Source organism: Nannobrachium achirus (assembly GCF_963921795.1).
Source record: "Nannobrachium achirus genome assembly, chromosome: 12".
Lineage (NCBI taxonomy): Eukaryota > Metazoa > Chordata > Actinopteri > Myctophiformes > Myctophidae > Nannobrachium > Nannobrachium achirus.
Window position 1 is genome coordinate 24,508,662 of NC_137832.1, and position 19,820 is coordinate 24,528,481.

General features: G+C 43.7%; 1 protein-coding gene across 3 annotated transcripts in view; it reads right to left on the bottom strand.

The window, feature by feature from the left end:
• kat6a (K(lysine) acetyltransferase 6A) overlaps window positions 1–19,820 on the bottom strand; it is a 59,838-nt gene that overhangs the window by 33,983 nt on the left and 6,035 nt on the right. For 2 of the 3 annotated variants that reach the window (XM_080739429.1, XM_080739427.1), the window contains exon 2: window positions 13,536–15,029. In XM_080739429.1, the coding sequence (XP_080595555.1) occupies window positions 13,536–14,213 (678 nt within the window). In that variant the 5' untranslated portion in view covers window positions 14,214–15,029. Of the gene's footprint in view, window positions 1–13,535; window positions 15,030–17,473; window positions 17,599–19,820 lie in introns of those variants that run through there. The other variant, XM_080739428.1, reaches the window with a different exon arrangement.

Consider the following 19,820-nt stretch of genomic DNA (forward strand, 5'->3'; position numbering starts at 1 on the left):
ACAGCCAGGAAAGAGACGAGAGGGACAGTATCACAACGCCTTTCCTTTACTCCCACACACACACACACTCTAAAGCAGTGGTTCTCAACTAGGGGTGGGCGATATGGAAAAATGCAATATCACGATATTTTCCCAAGCTGTATCACGATACACGATTGTATCACGATTCTTTTTCACGTTGGTTTCGATGGTTATTACTTATTTTTCAAGTTACTTGACAAAAAATAGACTCTCTGGGTTCCTTTTGGGAGGTCTAAATTGAACTTTACAAGTATGTAACTCTGACAGTATACAAATGAAACCAGATTTGGTCTCATTTGTATACTGTCAGAGTTAAGTGGAGACCTTGACATTTTAAAGTTTGAGAACTACTGATTTAGACCAAAATGCAGGTTTAAATTGAATTCTGCAATGAATCTCTGTATTAACGATTAAACAGGATTTTTTACAAGGCTCCCTCAATTGTATCACGATATATCGTGGAGACATTGTATCGTCTCCACGAAAATTATCACCATATCGCCCACCCCTGTTCTCAACATGTGGTTCGGGACCCCAAGGGGGGTCCCCAAATTAATTTGTGGTGTCCCCAGATGATTGACTTAATGAGCAACATTGTTTTCTCACTCAATAGTAAACAAACCAGCATAAAGTTTAAGTGTATACTAAGGGTATCTGTACATTTCTAAAGTGACAATCTAAGGACTTTTTAAATACCCCTAAAATGACAAATGAAACCAAATTTTAAAATATTAGAGTGTATATATAAATATAAATTGTGAAAATAGCTGATCTACTTGCTCACAATGCCTTGCAATGCGAGATCTGCTATTTTCACAATAGAACTGTGTAAATTAATACAAAATGTAATGCCTCAACTCTTAGTGCTCGTAGGGTGTGGGGGGTCCCCAGTTAAAATATAATTATTTGGGAGGTCGCGGCCTGAAAAGGTTGAGAACCACTGCTCTAAAGTGTGGCTTCAGTAACTATTCTCCACTTAAATGAATGATAGATTTTGAAAGAAATTAAAGATTTACCTATTTTCCTCCCAATGTGGGGACAGTGTCTGAATGACAACGTTCAGAATTTACCGCAGTAGACCTTTCCATTCCTCTCGTTTTTGACCTTTTCTACCAGACACGGCTGGCAGGGAGGACAGTTATTAAGCACAGTGACGTTCAACTGTTTCCTCACACCAACAGACTGTTTGTCTACAGTGGCCAACATCCATCCAGTTGTGCACAAATCTATTTTAAGCCTGTGTGTGTGTGTGTGTGTGTGTGTGTGTGTGTGTGTGTGTGTGTGTGTGTGTGTGTGTGTGTGTGTGTGTGTGTGTGTGTGTGTGTGTGTGTGTGTGTGTGTGTCTCTCAGAGAGAGGGGGAGAGAGTTGTGACGTGAATGTGTTGTTAAATAAGTGACAGGAGTCGTTGGTTGAGGCCAACTAGACACACCTCATGTCAACAACAGCTTCAGCTGCATGGACTGGCCGTGCAAGAACAGCCACCTCTACAACTCCTTATACACACACACAGGCATGCACAGACAGGAAGAGAAACCGACTATGACCTTGCTCATACACACGAGCAGTCGAGCACGCACCACACCAGCAGGTTTAAGCACACATACAAACACGTAAGAAACACAGAAACACACACTCCTCTGACCTAATTAACACACCAACTCAGCCACAGAAAAAAAGAAGGAAAAAAAAGAAGAATCGTGCACCACAATGTCAAACACACAGGCACAGTCTATAGCCCTGAGCAACGCAAATGTAGCACTAGCCCAGTTCTCGGACATCCTATGTTTCCATTTTTTTTACTCAAATCAAGTGCAATGATACTGGAGCCTAAGCAGCCCATTGTGTCAGGCCTTGCAGGGAGACAATAGATGGATGAGCAAGGGGCTACCAGCGGTCCACTCCCTTCCCATGTCCTTTAAAACGCAACTGGCCAATTTACAGGAGACCGAGGGCAGGACAACGAGGGTCGGGACGAGGGGGTAAAATGAATAGGGAGAACAATGGCAAGAGGACGAACGGATAAAGATAAAGAGGGATGAGGGAGGGAGAGACCGTAGGATAGGGCATGCGTGGATGAGACACGACGAGAGCGAGGGGGGAGAGGGGAAGGCGTTCCGGTTGTCCTTGTCTTGTTTCAAGTCACGGTTATCATTAACATGGGAAGCCAATCTCAGCCATCCCACCATAACCTCCACAATAACTAGTCACGCCCGAAACACAGTATATAACCTCATTGATCACAGTTACTGGATGCTCTGTGGCAGCAGACAACACACTCCAACAGTCATGACCCTCTCAACACAAGTTACAAGACACATCTCAACACACCAACACACTCCCTCTACTAACCAGAAGCACGTGCATGTAGGGCTGTCACGATTATTACATAATAGTCTAATCGTGATTATTTGACATTATCGCAATTATTTTGTCATAATCGTCATAATCGTGAATGTTGAAAAATGTCCAAAATAGTGGAAATAGCAGATCTACAAGCTCACAACGCGTCGCATCGCGACGCGTTGTGAGCTTGTAGATCGGCTATTTCCACTATCAAAGTTATGTTTTAAGTAGTAAGTTGTCAAATATGTCAGTAATTTATTTGTGTGTTTAGGTTATGTGTCATGTCTGCCATATGAAACTTCAAATCCTAAAAGCCAAACAGAAATGTAATTATCAACGACAAAAACACAATTAAATCGTTAATCGCCAATTATTTCAGTGACAATTAATCGTCATGTAAAATGTCATATCGTGACAGCCCTACGTGCATGTGCGAGTGAGCATGCATATTGTACGGGTAGGCATGCATGCATGTGCGAGTAGGCATGCATGCATGCATGTGCGAGTAGGCAGGCATGCATGCATGCATGCACGTGCATACTGTACAAGTAGGTCTACAACCTATGAGTAAGAAAAGGAATCCAGATGTGACGCAAGTGCATGTTTATCTTTTCATGGACAACACAGGCAGTCACATCATGGTCCTTGTAGAATATCTCATCTGGTTAGAGGCATCATTTCTCACTCACCCAGCCACTTTGGCAGTTAATGTAATTTGGTGGTTCTAACCTGAAAGATTATGTCATTCATTTACTGTACCACTGAAATAAAACAAACAGCCCCGTAAAACATAGCTCATAAACCACTTTAGGGTCTCGCCCCGCAGACTGAGAAACCATACTAGACCCTTCTGGCCCCCAGATGAAATAGTCTAAGTTTCTAGTCTACATGATCTGAGGGTGTTTGTCACTCGAGCAGCCAGCTGTATACCCTGTGCTGAACCAGTATGCCCTCAACTCCAGCCCAGGCCCACCACTCATTACAGCGAGGTTAGCGAGGGAGAAGCACGCTAAATCACTGCATCAAACACTGGAGCCACACTGGCCCCAGGCCCCGGCCCTCACTTCCCTCAGCTGCTCAACACATTGCCTCCATTTGCAGGCTTATGGGGGTTGCGGGGGGTTAGCGGTACGCACACACACCACTAACCATCGCACTCACTTGCGACTACGATGCTGAATGGCAGCTGGCACAGTGAGCATGGCATGACTTAGGCAGTTAACTGTTATCCCTCTTGGTGCCGGCGGCTGAGATTGAGGCTGTGGGGCATTTTCAGCAAGCTAATGTCCAGATGCTGCCATGCTGCTGCCGTCTGATGCTAATGATACCCCATGAAAACACCTGTATTTAGGCACCACTTCTAGCCTAAGGGTTTAGGCAGGACAGTAAATGTATTGGCATAAGCTGGAAAATGTGTATAGAGAGGTTTTCAACTGAACAAATCTCTGAATACAAGCAATCTTCTCTTATCTAATATCTACCTGGGGGTATCGATGACGTATGGCTGATTTTGGCAAGCTTTACAGCCCAATGGGAGTCCCCTTTGACTTCCATTGTAAAAAATAAAGTTAAATATTTAAAAAAGTATAAAACATGTGGGAAAAGAAAGGTGGCCTACTGGCACTCTGCCAGTAGGCCAAGACATTCGGCACAAGATTAGAAACAGATACACACTACACAGACCCTCTTCTAGTCATCGCCTCTGAGGAGTCACACCGTAAAAATCTTTCTGACACCTGACTGTCCTACGTAGAGATACAAGTCACTCTTTCTTGACATTCCAGTTGCATGGCACGGACCCCGAGAGGCTTTTGAACACATTCCTCTTTAGTATGATGGAGCAAAACTACGTTTGTTGGCGGGAAGGAGCAACAGAAACAGACCAAGACACACACAGACTGAGACAAAGACAGACAGTGAGCACTGGAGAGAGAGAGAGAGACACACAGACGGAGAGAGACAGACGACGACTGTCAGAACAGCAGAGAGTGGGTTGATACTAGATGTGCACCGTTTAGAACATTATTGGCGGATTAGTGATTATTTTTAATTTCTTTGACTTGCCGAATTGCCGATACCGATTTCTACAAATTCCAAATTTCTTCCTAAAAATATGTTTAAAACTGAGCATTTTGTTTGGTGGCATTTAATTGAGGTTTAAAGGGATATTACACTTTCAAACAAACTTTTAGGTCTAATCAGGCTTGTATGAACACCCTGAACGGTTTTTAATTTGCTTCATTCAGTATTTAGATATTTGATGTAAATGTTACCAGCTCCAACACGCCCAGGCCCTCTCCACATACACACCCATTGTAACTTCAAACTCCATTTTAACCATGATAGATTCATTAAAAACACACATTATTTTTTCTGGTGACTCATAATACCATCCTAATACGTGAGCAGACCGTGTTTTTTCAATAACTTCTTTCTTTTATTTTTAATAATTCTTTGGGAAAATGGAAAACATTAAATACAATAATATTTTATTGAAAATAAATGAAAAAAGTTATTGAAAAAACACGTTCTGCTCACGTATTAGGAGGGTATTATGAGTCACCAGAAAAAATAATGTGTGTTTTTAATGAATCTATCATGGTTAAAATGGAGTTTGAAGTTACAATGGGTGTGTATGTGGAGAGGGCCTGGGCGTGTTGGAGCTGGTAACATTTACATCAAATATCTAAATACTGAATGAAGCAAATTAAAAACTGTTCAGGGTGTTCATACAAGCCTGATTAGACCTAAAAGTTTGTTTGAAAGTGTAATATCCCTTTAACTGTTACTTTAAGACTTCGCCAAGAGGTCGCAGATTTAATTATGTAATTTGATGTCATTTCTAGGTAATGCTGAGAAGATCTACAATGTCACGCATCGCACCTCAAAGCATTCTTCGCTTGTAGATCTATTCTTTTTGATAATGCAACATTCTCATTGCATAAACAAACTGTTAGTGTTTAGAAGCCAAACAAAGCTCTGATGCTTTGATCAAATGAAAAGAAGCAAATGCGTTCCAGGCAATTCAAGTGTGCAATTCAACTTTTCTGCTCACGCTGAAAAACCTCTACACCAACAGCACGATGTTGCTGTGAACACAGTGGGAGTCGTGCAGCATTCTGTGCATGCATGTACAGTAAATATAACCAGCATAAAATCAGATTTATGATTAAGAACAGCAGAGGGGCCAATCAGCTGAAAACCGGACGATTTTGCTCAGCGTGCGATTGCTCGGTGCATCTTTAGTGGTTGCACATATAAAGGAAAACGTCAGCAAAGACGGTATTTGGTACTCATTCATTCATTGTCCTGTGTAATAAGTTTTTTTTTTTGTTATCAAATATTTTTATTTTCCATAATCAAAAGAAAAATGCAATTAACAGACAAACAACACAAACAATAGTAAAACAAGAAAAGGAAAAGAAAACCCACCCACCCCCTTTCCCCGGACCAACACGGAATGTACAATAGTGCATGCCTGTGCTAGGCTGTTACCACTATATAGTGATTTCTTGAATCATAGCCTTAAGCTTATCTGCAATGTCCGACCACATATTAATGTTTTCTTCTTTTGCTCCGTGTAACCTTGCTATCGACTGCTCTAAATATACTATATCTAGAAAGGTTAAGGCCCACTGGCGAAACGTTAACGTATGAGGAGGTTTCCACCGCGTAGCTACCATCTTCTTCGCCGCCGTTACACCAGCAAAGAAGATGCGCTTGCGTATATTGTTTAGTTGCAACTGTGAGACGTCATTTTCCTGTGTAATAAGTTAACAAGGGAACAAAGTCTTATGCACACCTGATCGGCTCAGAGACAGGTGCCTAGGCAGGGATCAATATTGTGCAAGTGCAGACGGTGTGAGGTTCTTTTGTTTCTGCACTGTCTAATAGCAATCTAAAAAATTAATTGTGTCTGTGTGTTGGGCCACTTGGGGGGCACAACATGTCTTGAGTAGTGAAAGGGAATTTAACAATGGATAAATATATCCATTATGGTTCATAAAAGGCAGGATGCTTAATGTAGCAGGCTGCAGCTCAATTACCATTCTAGAGCAATGGTCTCATTAGCCAGGCAGCCAGCATTAGGCAAACCATTTAAGAGGGTCAGTGGGACATTTGGTAGGAAATCACCGCGCGCGCGTGCGTGTGTGTGTGTGAGTGAGTGTATGTGTGTGTGTGTGTGTGTGTGTGTGTGTGTGTGTGTGTGTGTGTGTGTGTGTGTGTGTGTGTCCATGTATGGGTGTATGTTTATGCATGTATAGGTGTGTGTATAATGTATCAATATTAACTCATTTAGTGCCACCCCTTTCACCACTAGAGGGCGCCCAGTGGCCAGAGAAAATCCCATAGAGATATGCTGGTATATGCAGAAGCCCTGCAGCCATGACTTGCCTGAACACTTTCCTTTGTGCATGACTGCATGTACAGGAAGAGGATGAAGTTAGCTTGAAGTTAGCTATTGGCTACCAAGCATTTTAGAAGCCTTATTTTCGTCAACTTAGCCATGATTAAACCTTGCACACCTCATGCATGGGAAAAAAACAGAGAAGAATGAGCTCTGAAAAATCCAATGCAATCCAGAGTGGATTTGTGCAGTTTGTTCACAGCTTTCAAACAAAAAAATCCGATTGGAAATCCGTTCAGGCATTCTTGAGATAATCGCCCTTATGTTTTACATGTAATGTAAACAAAAATGGCTGCCCTGTATGTTAGATGGGGTTGTATGGGGGTGGAACATGCAAAATCGCGATTGAAATCATGTTCACCAGATTTGATGGGGTCCAAAAAAAAAAAAAAAAAATTCAAAAAAATTTTTTTCAAAAAAAAAAAAAAAAATTTTTTTTTTTTTTTTTTTTTTTTTTTTATATCCCGAACTTGTTCGGGATAGGCACCCTGTGATACGATCATATATCCCGAACTAATTCGGGATAGGCACTCAATGAGTTAAGAAGAATGTATAACATGCTGTATACATCTTAGGCATGTGTGCATGCTAGAGTGTATCTGTTTTGGTTTTTTTTTCACACGGCCCCACCATGACACTGCAAATCGACAGAGGGAACTCTGGGTGACCCTACTCCAGCTGTTGGAGAAGAGGGCAACCGCAGGGCAGCAACATCCCTCTTCTCTGCTATGACGGGGATGGGGACACACACACACACACACACACACACAGACACACACCCCATTCACTCACTCTCACACGTAGACGCACACACAGACACATATAGACACAAATGTTTACGGATGGACAAAGACACACGCACGAATATGTGCACACGCGCACACACACAGACACTCGAAGGCTCGGCGAGCGATCGCTACGGCCCATCCCACCTAATGGCCATAGCCTCATACGGCTAACGGGTGCTCAGGGAGGCAATGAGCTTTGCTATCTATATACCCCTGACCTCTGGTTGACTTGTCTCCCCCATTTACCTCCCCCTTCATGGCCTGGCAATGACCCCCTATTAAGGGGAGAGGAAAGAGCAGGGAAGGGTGGGAGTGGTGGTGGGGTGTGCAGGGGAGAGGGAACGTCTTGTCTGAATGGGAGTCCTCTGACACAGCCATTGGGGTGTTGAGTACACAAATCTCCCTCTGATAGGGTCAGAGCCAGTGCTTGGCCATTCGTTTAGAGTTTTCTTTTTTTTCCCTCTCCACACAGTAAGAGTGCTCTCTGGTAAATCATAACAGCCAGCAATCATGTGCACAGCAATACGGCCCTGATGAGACTGTCAGACAGAGAGAAAGAGCGAGGAGAGAGATTGTGAGTGATCGTCAGCAATGCCAGTCTCTCCCTCTCCCTCTCTCATGCATCATTTGTCGGACATACAGATATATCACACACACACAACATCACTTAAATATACACATTATGACACACATTCATACACACACACGTGATGGGACTACAGTAATTCACTGCAAAGATTTCAGAGCATCAAAACACCCAGCAGAAGGTGAGACTGTCTACAAGCTGGTCTGGACTAGAGCTTATGTATGAATTACTAGACACAAATGTCAACATCCCCCCCCTCTGTATTGCAGCAACTGTATCCTCTGTCTGGTACACAGAACAAAGGATGTCCATGGCATTTGAAAAACATTTAAAATAGAAAGTAAATGACTCATGATCTAAATTAACCACTATAAGAACGTTTGGAAACAAAACAGTCCTCTTCATACCAATTTTACGCTGTGGCCAAAGATCAACTAGTCTACAACAGGCTTTATCTGTTTATATGCATGTCTGTGCTGCCAAAAGTAGACCACACAACTTGCATGTGGCATGCCATAAACGAAAGCAGCATTAACATTATGAAGTGGAAGTGAAACTCACTGCTGGATCGTAGGTGATAAACTATGCCTGATAAAATTCGTAACCATGGGTATGGGTACAACTCTTTAGTTATACCAGCATTGTTCTTGTTAATGTTAAGCACGTTTGTACTTAAAAAGATAATATATTAGGGTGCCGATGGCCGAGTGGTTAAGCCACATACCATATATAGGCTCTAATGTAGCCTGACAATGAGTCGCAGGTTCAATTCCTGAGCCCGACGGCCTTTGCTGTGTGTCACTCACTGTCGCTCTCTCCCCATTTCCTGTCTCTCGCCACAATACTATTGAAATAAGAATCTGAAAATCGCTTAAATGAGGCTTGGACAGTGAGAATGGTTTTCTTTCTTATAGCAGTACAGCAGAAATGTAAAGAGCAGTGTCATTTGTTGGTTCAGTAGCTTAGTCAGAGAAAACAGTGGTGGGAAATGGGAGGAGAAATGATGGCTGCTAATCTTATGTGGTGACTGGTGACCATCTGCACCAAACAGGTCACTGTGTTAATGTGACGCCTTGCCTGTTCACTCACTCTCTGGGTTAATCCTCCTCTAGTGTGTGTGTGTGTGTGTGTTTGCATGCGTTACCCTGACATCATTGGCCTTCTATAGTGTGAGATACACACAGGCACACACACATTAAACGGCCAGGTAAAGCCAGGACCAGTACAACACAGAGCTTTGCTACTACTTTTTAGACGCCCTCTACTGCTGCCAGCAACTTAAAACAACACATGATGATGGCCTGTTATGCATCTGCCTGCGAGTGGCATTCGAAGATTTGCTTACATGCCATTCTCCCCTGTGGGCATGCATTCCTCTGTGTGTTGCAGAGGGTGTGTTAATGTGTGACATGTGTGGGTTCATTAATGTGTTCACATAATACATTACGATGTATTACGCGATGTGGCTTCTGCTTACTGTAGGTGTGAAGGTAAGCACAAATCACTCAGCATGTATCGTATAGTAAAGAATCATTTAGAATTGATCGTGTCAGTGATATAATTAGCGTCTGCCCATCCGAGTACGAATACAATATATAATACCTGTGAGCGTGTTCACTTGTATCTTCAAGTAAAGTAGTGGTTGACAGACACCTTATGTTCATGTTATAAACTGTGTGTATGTGTGCATGAGTTGTGCATCTGTGTGTCCGTGGCCCTGAGCAGGGGAGGTTAGTGCACGGCTGCCTTCTCTGATCAGGTTACAACAGTGGGTGTGTTCCCTGGCTCCTCTGTCGCCTGCATGTCTGCCTCTTCCCGTTTTTCACTGTCTCAGTTCTTCTCTACCCTTCTCCCTCTCTTTCATGCTCTCCAACTGTCTTGCTCTCGCACTCCAAATTATTCCCTCACTCTCTCCCCGTTGCTCACACTTACTCACTCTCGGGCATTTTATTTTTTTCTTCCTTTCACTCAGTATTCAGTCCGAGCAGCACGGAGCGCAGAGTTCATCGAGGCCTCCAAAACTCTTCCAACACATGCCCCTTTTTCTCTCTCTCCCTCACTTTGTTCTTCCTTCCGCCTCCTTTCCACGCCCGTCCTTCTCCCCACTCACCGCTTCTATTTCTACCTTCCGCCCTCTTCCTCTAGCCTCCCACTCACTTCCTCCCTTCTCGCTTTCTCAGTCTCATTCTGCCTTTACCCGTCACTCATTCACCATTTTCGCTTTCCTTCCCTCCTTCTGTAACTCCCGCCCTCTCTTTCTTTCCTCTTCCGACAGGGATACAGCAGCCCTGCAGCTGGTCCACAGCCCTGCAGGAGGCTGGGAGCCACGTGATTCTCTTCGGTAAACCTCCTTCTCCTACCCTGACCTCCTCTGTCTTTTCTTCACTCTTCTCCACGGCAGGCAAGGACTGGAGAGGTGCCCTGGCAACCACTCACCTTCGTTTCTTTCACGATGCCCACCCTGGACCACAAAATACATACACAGGCACACTCACAGCCTGCCACAGCAATGATGCTACGCTGGTTATCGTTGTTCATTGATCTCTCGCTCAACCTCTTGTCCTCCTAACACCCAATTTAACCTTAAAAACAACAGTCGCTTTTTACCTATGAGATTTTCTCTGTTGCCAGCTTTGATGCCTCAGGGCCGACGTGGTATTACACAAACGGTATGGGAGCTGTAATTCACACACACAAACAAAGTCCTTGCATAGTGTTAGTCCCCCAGGGGAGGCAACTTTTTGTCATCTGCAGGCCACAATGGTCATTCCATCCATGATCGAAACAAGCCACAACTCAGCCACTCAACAGCTTTTTAGAATGTCTAAACAAAGTTACCTGCAGGGATGGGATATGCATTTTAGCTCACAAGCCAAGTTGCCACAGCTCAGAACGAGACACTAGGGTATCCCTCTCTAATAACATCACTTTCTGATAGGCTACAGGCCTCATGATGGCCGAATCAGGCCGATGCAACCAGGGTCTGACAATCCATGGATTCTGAGTTTTTGTGGGGAAAACCATGCTTTAAATGCACTCTGTAGAGTGACATTTCTTCAATTAATTAACCCTATATGTCTCCTATGCAAAAGCTGTCATTTCATCCTCCTCTGACACCTTTCTATAGCCTTCTGTTCTGTCTGGATATGATGTAGACTATAAGAGACTTTGTCTCTTCGTCTTAACACTTGTGGTTTGAGGTTTGCATAGCGGTGGTGTTGCCGAATGCAGAGACGACAGGGTTTGTTATCGTTTCTGTTTGGCATGTTTTTGCCATTACGCAGAGGTACATGGCAAAAAGGTTCTCAGACTATGCATGGTTAGGTGGGGGCAGCTGTTTTTAATGGTTTGGTAGAGTCATGTCATTTGAAATCAAACAATGGGAGCAAAAACTCTTGTCCGTCTCTCGCAATTGGGTCACACACACACACACACACACACACACACACACACACACACACACACACACACACACACACACACACACACACACACACACACACACACACACACACACACACACACACACACACACACACACACACACACAGTCATTTAGTTCCTTAAAGATAATCATGAATAAGTGAATAAACACAGAGACCCACCTCTGTGGCATCAGTAATCGCTGGGTCAAATAGGCAACTATTGATTCCATTGTGGTCAGTCATAATTAATATTGTTTACATTTCTGCATACGTGCAACTGCTGGGTTGAGGATGGGAGTAGTTTAGTACAATTAGCAATTAGGGTTCCAACATCTCACATTTAAAAAGCACTTGTTTCTAATAAGGATGGGCATTTGCCGTTTTTGGAATCAGTGTGTTGCCAGTTTAGCGTAGTATTACATCATATTTAACATAACATTGCAGTGCAGTGCATGTCACAAGCCTTGGACACAACTGCATCATTGAGTTTAGCATAATCAACTTCACGACTTAAAACAGTGAGTTAACAAGCCAACCGCTTCGGTCTAGACAGAAATTGAAATTGAAAAGTGAAATTGTTGCTATGACTGTGTAAACTGGTTCAACAACATACCCCATCAGAGACTTAACCATTTAAACCCCATACGTTGTTGAGTGGGCTCCCTTAGAGAGCTAAACTAGTGTATTTTCAGTTTTCTACATTAAATATCTTCCCTGAAAATAGATGTTGTGTCACAACGCATTGTGAGCTTTTCGCTCTGCAATTTTTTGCTACGACTGTCCTAGACATGTGTAGTTCTGTATTGTATAAGGAACAATTCGATAAAATCTTTGAATAATTACTATTTTCTATAAGAGTTATTCTTCATTTTCAGTTAATCAATCCTAAGGATATTAAGTTATTGCAATGCGCACGTTTAACAATGTACCCGACCCATCCTCCTTGGTTCCTAAAAACAAATTTGGGCTGCACCTTCTGGAAAAGGAAGATGCCTGTCAACTTAAGAGGAACTTTGGAAGGATTCCATATTATTTCTACAGATTGACACTGAACACTTGACAATGAACACTTCTTTTGTGCACTTCAAAACATTTAAACAGGGCACACGTGTTTCTCAGAAACATCAACTGTGCTTTGTTCCTCTGCCACAGTTGTAATTTCAACAGGATTTTTGTGATCTAATAAAACATCTGCTGCCATCAGAGCATGCAGCATTGCATTCGTTTGTAGTAAAAGCAGCCGTGTGAGAGTGAGGTGTCTGTTTTTAATCGAAGTCGATGTCGAGATTTCTTTTTCTCTCCCCTACATATTGCACTGCTATATTGTCTGCTGTCAAATGCCAAAATGAGTGCTCTGCAATTGTCATGTTGTACTTATATCGGTTTTCCTTTACTGCATTAGAAATTCAACCTTGGGCTGTCACTGAAAATATGTGTAAATGTAAAATTACAAGTATACCTCCATTTGGTTTTGGTGTTTCAGATTCCGATACAAGCGTTTGAACGAGAAAAACTGCAATGCTGAGCCATCTATGGCTGTCTGATCAGCTTCGCTCCAACAGATCAGAGACATATCTCTAAATATATTTTCATATGAGTCAATGAATTAGCCACTTACAACATACTATTCTGTACATCATTAATGTGACTAGTTTTGAATTGTTTTGCTCAATGTATATATGTGTAACGGAGGTCATCCGAACCTCCCCACCCGGCTTCGAACCCGGGTGTCCTGCGTGCAAGTCCAATATCTTAACCATTACTCCAAACTAAAGGTAATGGTTAAGATATTGGGACTTTCACGCGGGAGACCGGGGTTCGAAGCCGGGTGGGGAGGACTTCGGATCACCTCCGTTACATATGCATTTAAATAACGCTGTTATTTATCTACTACATAAAATAGTGCATGTAACTGCACTGTTTGCATTTGTTTTATGTACACATGCATGCATGAAGGCATTACCTTGTCTTTCTCATGGGGCAGCAGACGGACAGGTGGGAGTGATTCCAGGGATACCGTCCCCGTCCCATCATCCACGGTGCTGCTGCGGCTGACCATGTGGAATAGTGGGCCCTGCTTGGCTACGCGGCCATGGGCAACAGCCCTTTTCAGGGCCACCCTTAGCTGCTGGTGGAACAGGCCAGGCCCCATGGAACCGCTGCCTGAAAGGTAGGCCGCCACATCAGCCTGGCACTTGAGGAAGCGCTCAATGCTCTTCAGGCTGGAGCCACCAGCCTCATGGAGACCCTCCAGTGAGCGTTTGATCAGCTTGTTCCAGTCCAGTCCAGGCTTCTTCCCCGAGTGGTGGGAGTGGGAGTGGGAGCTTCCCCCGCCACTTCCTCCTCCACTGCCTCCTCCTCCGGAGCCTCCACCACCGCCACTTCGTGGTTTCGGTAGGGCGAGGCGCCCAGGGTTGTCAGGGTCCTTGTAGGAGTTAACGCCCTTGTTCGAGATCTTAAGAATGGTGCCATCCTTGACACTGAGCTCCAGTTGCTCCAGAACCGTCTTGCGGTCGAGGCCATGCGACATGGACACGGCATTGCAAATGCGTTCCTCCGACGGTCTCTGCTTTTGCTTCTTCACCTTCTTGATGGCCTCCAGGATCCATTGGGTGTACATAGGGTTAGCCAGCTTCACCATGGCTGCAGTCTGAGAGTGGGCGTGGCAGCCCCTGCAGGTCTCACTGCAACGACCACAAACTTATAGAGATAGGGGAAAAAAAGTCGATGAAAAAACTGGCCTGTAGGCCAAGGAAGGAAGGGCCCGGCGCGCTGCCGCCGCCTCTTCCTTCACCACCTCCTCCCCCCCTCCTCCTCCACTTGGTGACTATCCTTTGTCCTGGGGCCGCACAGAGAGTCCCTCAGAACTTAAGTATGAGTAGCATGGTAGGGAGGAGTTCACCATAGCATAAACCCTGTGAGCCAACCTAGCAAAAAATAAAAAATAAATAAATAAAAAAGGAAAAGGTGGTCTACCCACTACCCTCTCCAGGCAGGAATAAGTAGCCTGGAGGAGAGCAGAGGGGTAGAGTGGTGGTTTTATGAGTTTTACGTGTAGTTGGGCCACACACACAATATGAAGGGTTTTGTAAACTAAAAGAAAAAAAGTGTTTCCCCACCTCTGCCTGTTGCAAAATACTGACACAGCCAGACACTACACAGGTATGCCCAATAAAACCTGTTGCGTCAGTCTTCTGTCAATAGCAATTAGTCAATTCTTCACTGTGACTCGGAACAAATGACCATGGCCTTTTAGAGGTGATAGACGTCAAAAATGTGTGAATTCCAGAGACAAGGTGAACACGATAATTTTCCTTATGTCCAAAATTGCTCCTCTCCCTCTCTTTCTTCCGGCAGCCTGAGCTTTTCGGTTCTGGGACGGAATGGATAGCTCACCCCAGGGAGCAGCCGGGCCTGATCACCTTCATGCCGATTGCACCTCAGCAGTCGCCGCACCCTGCAGAAACAAGGACAAAACACACACAGAGACAGCAGGTCAGCAAACCTTCATACAAAAATGTTTTTCACCTGAAGTGTTTCACTCAAGTGAAATGCAGTAGTTGTACGGTTTTGTACCATTTTATTTGCGTGATAAATGTCATAGGTACATAGTTACGTTTGTCTTATTCCATTTCATAAAATTCAAGAACACATGGCTTCAAAATAGACAAACAAACAACCACAACCTCCCCAGTGTCCCCACCCATCCCAGTGTTATCAGTGCAGTATGTAAACAAAGCCATGCTTGTCCATAAAAACCATAATAAATCTCAAGGCAGGTTCCCTCCAGAATCTACATCAGACAAGACCCTGTTACAACATGCATCTACTTTCAGAACAGATTAGCCTATCTGAGAGACACCAGCAAAGGCTACAAGTATCTGTGTTGTAGTTTAAAATGCACACTGCAGGCAGTAACATTACAACAGCCACACACATAAACATTATCACTTTAGTTTAGTATTTAGTCTTTGGAAGGAAAGTAGGTGACAGACAGGGTCTTGGGTTCTGTCTGTTCGTACTCTGACACCATAATGTTGTGTACATCAGAAAACCGATCCAATCTTTCAATTACTAAACATGTATTAGCATTTTGTAAACACTGAACAGCCATGTCCGTCTGAAAACGGTTGCTTATTTCAGAACATGCGACACTATTATTGTGGACTAATACGACTTTTTACAAGTAATATCTGCTAAACGACAAGTGTTTGGTCGGCTCAAATGAGTAGCTAGTGTTTACTGCACCTCTTTACTATCAACCCTATCACAATGGTTCTGAAAAGTGGATTTCAGGGACTCTAGGTTCCTTTGTGGGGTCTAAATTGACCCTTACAGACGTGTAACTCTGACAGTGTACTAATTGAACCCACTGTCAGAGTTAAGGGAAGAGCCTTGAAGTGCAAAAGTTTGAGAACCACTGCCCTGGCTAGCATAAAAGGTAAACACAAGCGTCCCAGAGACCCAGACTGCGCTTCTAAGCTTAGCTTAGCTGGCCATGCTAACATAAACACGATGCAGTCAAAACACGGGCTGTTAGCAAACACTGGCTCAGAGATTCAACTGAAAAATCAAAGCCAAGTCGAATATAGCCGCCTTTCCCCGGCCGTTTCCTGGACTGTTGTTTACTCTCACTGATATGACAGGCGATTATGTGACAAGCAAAACCTTCCCTTCCCGCGAAGAGCTGTTGTTTAGCAAGCTAGCGTTAACACCTTGCTAACAACTCACCGTTAGCATTCCTCATCACAGGCTAATGTTACTACTACTATCCGCTAGAAGGTAAACAGCGTGAAACAAACGCTTTGCCACAACGCCCGCCGCCGTCATGTCTACATCAGCGGCCGCGGTTCTCAAAGGGGCAACGATCGCGTCGCAACGACGGCCACAACAACGAATAATCTGATTTCGAAAGTCACGGTTAAAATTAATGGCAAGATCGCGGCCTTCCGACGGCACAATGCAAGTTGCAGACTCAGACACGACCGTAAGAAGGGATAACGGGGCAAGTGCAAAAAATGAAGACACCACGGAGGCGGATTTTGCCTACGATCTGGGTCGGTGGTTCCCAAACTTTTTAGCCCGTGACCCAAAAGAGACATTAGACATTTGCCCGGGACACAAACTATATGAAAACAGCAAATCTACAAGCTCACGACGCGTCGCTTCGCCCCGCGTTGTGATCTTGTAAATCGGCTATTTTCAACACTTCTTAAACGTTTGTTTTCTCATTTATGGAAATTCTTAGATTTCTTTTCTTTTATCAATTAATGAAATTACTTAGGAAAACCCATTGCTTTTTTTTATTCATGAAAATCTTACCTTTTTTGGGCTATGTTTTTTTCTATGTTCTGAATTAACAATTAAAAACTAAATGTAGGAAACAACAAAAAATAAAATAAGAGACCCATAAATACAAATGTGTCCGTGACACACAAACGGGTCCCGACCCCAGTATTTGTTAACCAAGTGATCTGGGGTTGTGTGGACACTCGGCCTCCTGAGTCCTCGGCCTCAGGTGCGGGCGAAAAATAACAACCGGTGGCCCCGAGTCCGCGGCGCCGTTCCAAACAAACACTCCCCGGCTCGCTCACTTCCTTCCCCCGCCAGCCGCCCTCCCACGTACCGCTGCCTCTGCCCGCGGTGCGCAGGAGAAGACAAGGCCGCTGCCGGAGCCACAAGCAGTAGGCCTCGGCTCCCCCTCCATCCATCCAACCACCCCCTCCTTCCCTCCGCGATCATCACCACCATCTCTCCCTCCGTACCCTCTCCTTCCCCTCTACCTCTCGCGGTTCCCAGAAAGCCTAAGAACTGGGTCCAGTTCGGGGCTTTTTTTTAGGAGGGAAGCCCCGGATGGATGCCGTGTAATATCCTCTGCCCGCCGAGCCGCTCGCTACTCACCGGGATTTCGTGTCGAGTTGCCGCGGAGGATGTGCCAGAAATCATTCGAATCGGAGACAACAACAAGCCCAAAAATGCAGCCAGAGACTAGAGGCTCCGGAGCCGACGCCATCTTTGAGTGAAACAGGAGCTCTGTGGCTGCCTGGTGGGGGAGGGGGGAGCCAGGGACCGTCTGCAAACCGTGCAAGCTGCAGACGCACTGCGAGGCGTGCGAGCAGGGGACCGGTGGTGGAAAAAGTACTCACATTTTGTACTTAGGGTTAAAAAAGTATCAATGCTGCAATGTTGTAGAAGTACTACTATGTTACAAGTAAAAGTCTAGAATTCAAAATGTACCCGAGTAAAATCACAAAAGTATTGGCATCAAAAAAGACAAAATATTCTTACAAGTACCAAAAGTAAAAGTACAAAAATGTTTGAAAATAACAGATCTACAAGTTCACAACGCCTTGCGATGCAACGTGTGATCTACGAACTTGTAGATCGGCTAATTTCAAATAGCCAATGTATAGCCTAAATATAAAATGGGGCTTAAGTGGTTAATGTATGTGTTTTATAATATTATAATTTATATCTGCAAAGTAACTAGTATAAGTTTCCAAATAAATGTAGTGGGGTGGAGTAAATATTTGGATCCGAGATATAGTGAAGTAGAAGTAAAAATATTGGAAATAGGAAATACTCAAATACGGTACTCTTAAGTACGGTACTCAAGTAAATGTAATTAGTTACTTTCCAGCACTGCGAGGGGACGCACTGCGAGGGGTGCGGGGTGGGCACCGCACAGCGGAGCTGTTGCTGTGTGCGAGGGGTGGATATCGGTTGAACAACATGAAATGGAAGAAAGGGACAGATGGTGGAGGAGGAAAAGGGATAGGTGTTCACGCTTTCTCCGCTGTGCGCGCACTGGCGCACACACACACACACACACACACACACACACACACACACACGCACAGAGAGAGAGAGACGGGAGCGTCCAACAAGGGAACGTCTACATTTTATTCTTGCAGCTGGCTGCACGGAGGGTAAAAAATCAAAGCAAGCGAGTGGGGTTTAACGTTAGAGGGTATTTAAAGATCAAAGTGAGACACCCTCCACACTGCCTGGTGTGAGATCTGCAGTGTATTGTAGCAGGCTAGCAGCTGTAATTTTGCGAAAGATTGGGAGCCAGCTGCCAGCCCCACACACACACATACACACATGTCGTGGATTTCATCAGATGTTACTACTTAGGGTGGGACGATATTCGTTATATCGTTTATCGTTATAAAAACATTCATGATAATCGTATTGTGGAAATTGTAATTGATCGTGAAATTGTTCTCCGTCATGCACTTATTACACTATTACACTTATTACACTATTACACTATTACACTTATTACCCTATTACACTATTACACTTATTACCCTATTACACTATTACACTTATTTCACTATTACACTTATTGCCCTATTACACACCCAAAAAAATAATCTCTCAGTTGAACACATTTTAAATGTGTGAAACTTTTCCACCCATTTTATATGAGTAAATTTATATATGGGATATATGTAGTCCCAAGTCAAATCTACATTCAATGCAATGCATGTTGTTCAATTAGTCCAACTCATTTTCATTAACTTAAGCCAAGTTAATTATATGAACTTAATTAATTTACGTTTGTCCAACTCAAACAAATGTTAACGTAAATGTGTTGGTTCAACTCATTTTTATGGAATTAAGCTAAGATAAATAAAATACTTTTACATTTACATAAGAAGAGTTCGGTTTCAGGTTTTCTTCTGGATGATTTGTTTCAAGTTTTACAATATCAACATACAGATGCATAATGGATATATGCAATAGCAGTGATTATTGAATAATCAGAACATTTAAGAGAAAACCAACGCAATAACCTTAAAGTTACCATGAGTTCTTCTCTTTTAGCCTAGCATGGGGAGGGAGCTCAAGCTTAAACTAGCAGCCTAGCAGTTAGGGTTAGGGTTTAGGCTCAAATACTGACAAATCAAATTCTGACATATGACAGTCATCTTGCCAAGGCAGACACATTGATATGATACATTTAGCATTTTTAGCTCCCGAAAGCTTAAACATTTCCCTGAAAACCTAGAAAAATGCTGTTCCCAGCATGCTTTGCATAACATGTGACCAACTTATTTGACCAATCAAGGGAAAGGGCTGGAGTCACTTCTCAGATCTGTAAAATGTACTTAATAAAATTGAGTTGGATTCAAACAATATTCTCAGAATGATTTCAGCCTTAAAAACTACTCAATAAAATTGGTGAGAGGCGTGGTTTATGGGACTCTGGGAGTTTTCATTGGAACTCATTTTCAATGTG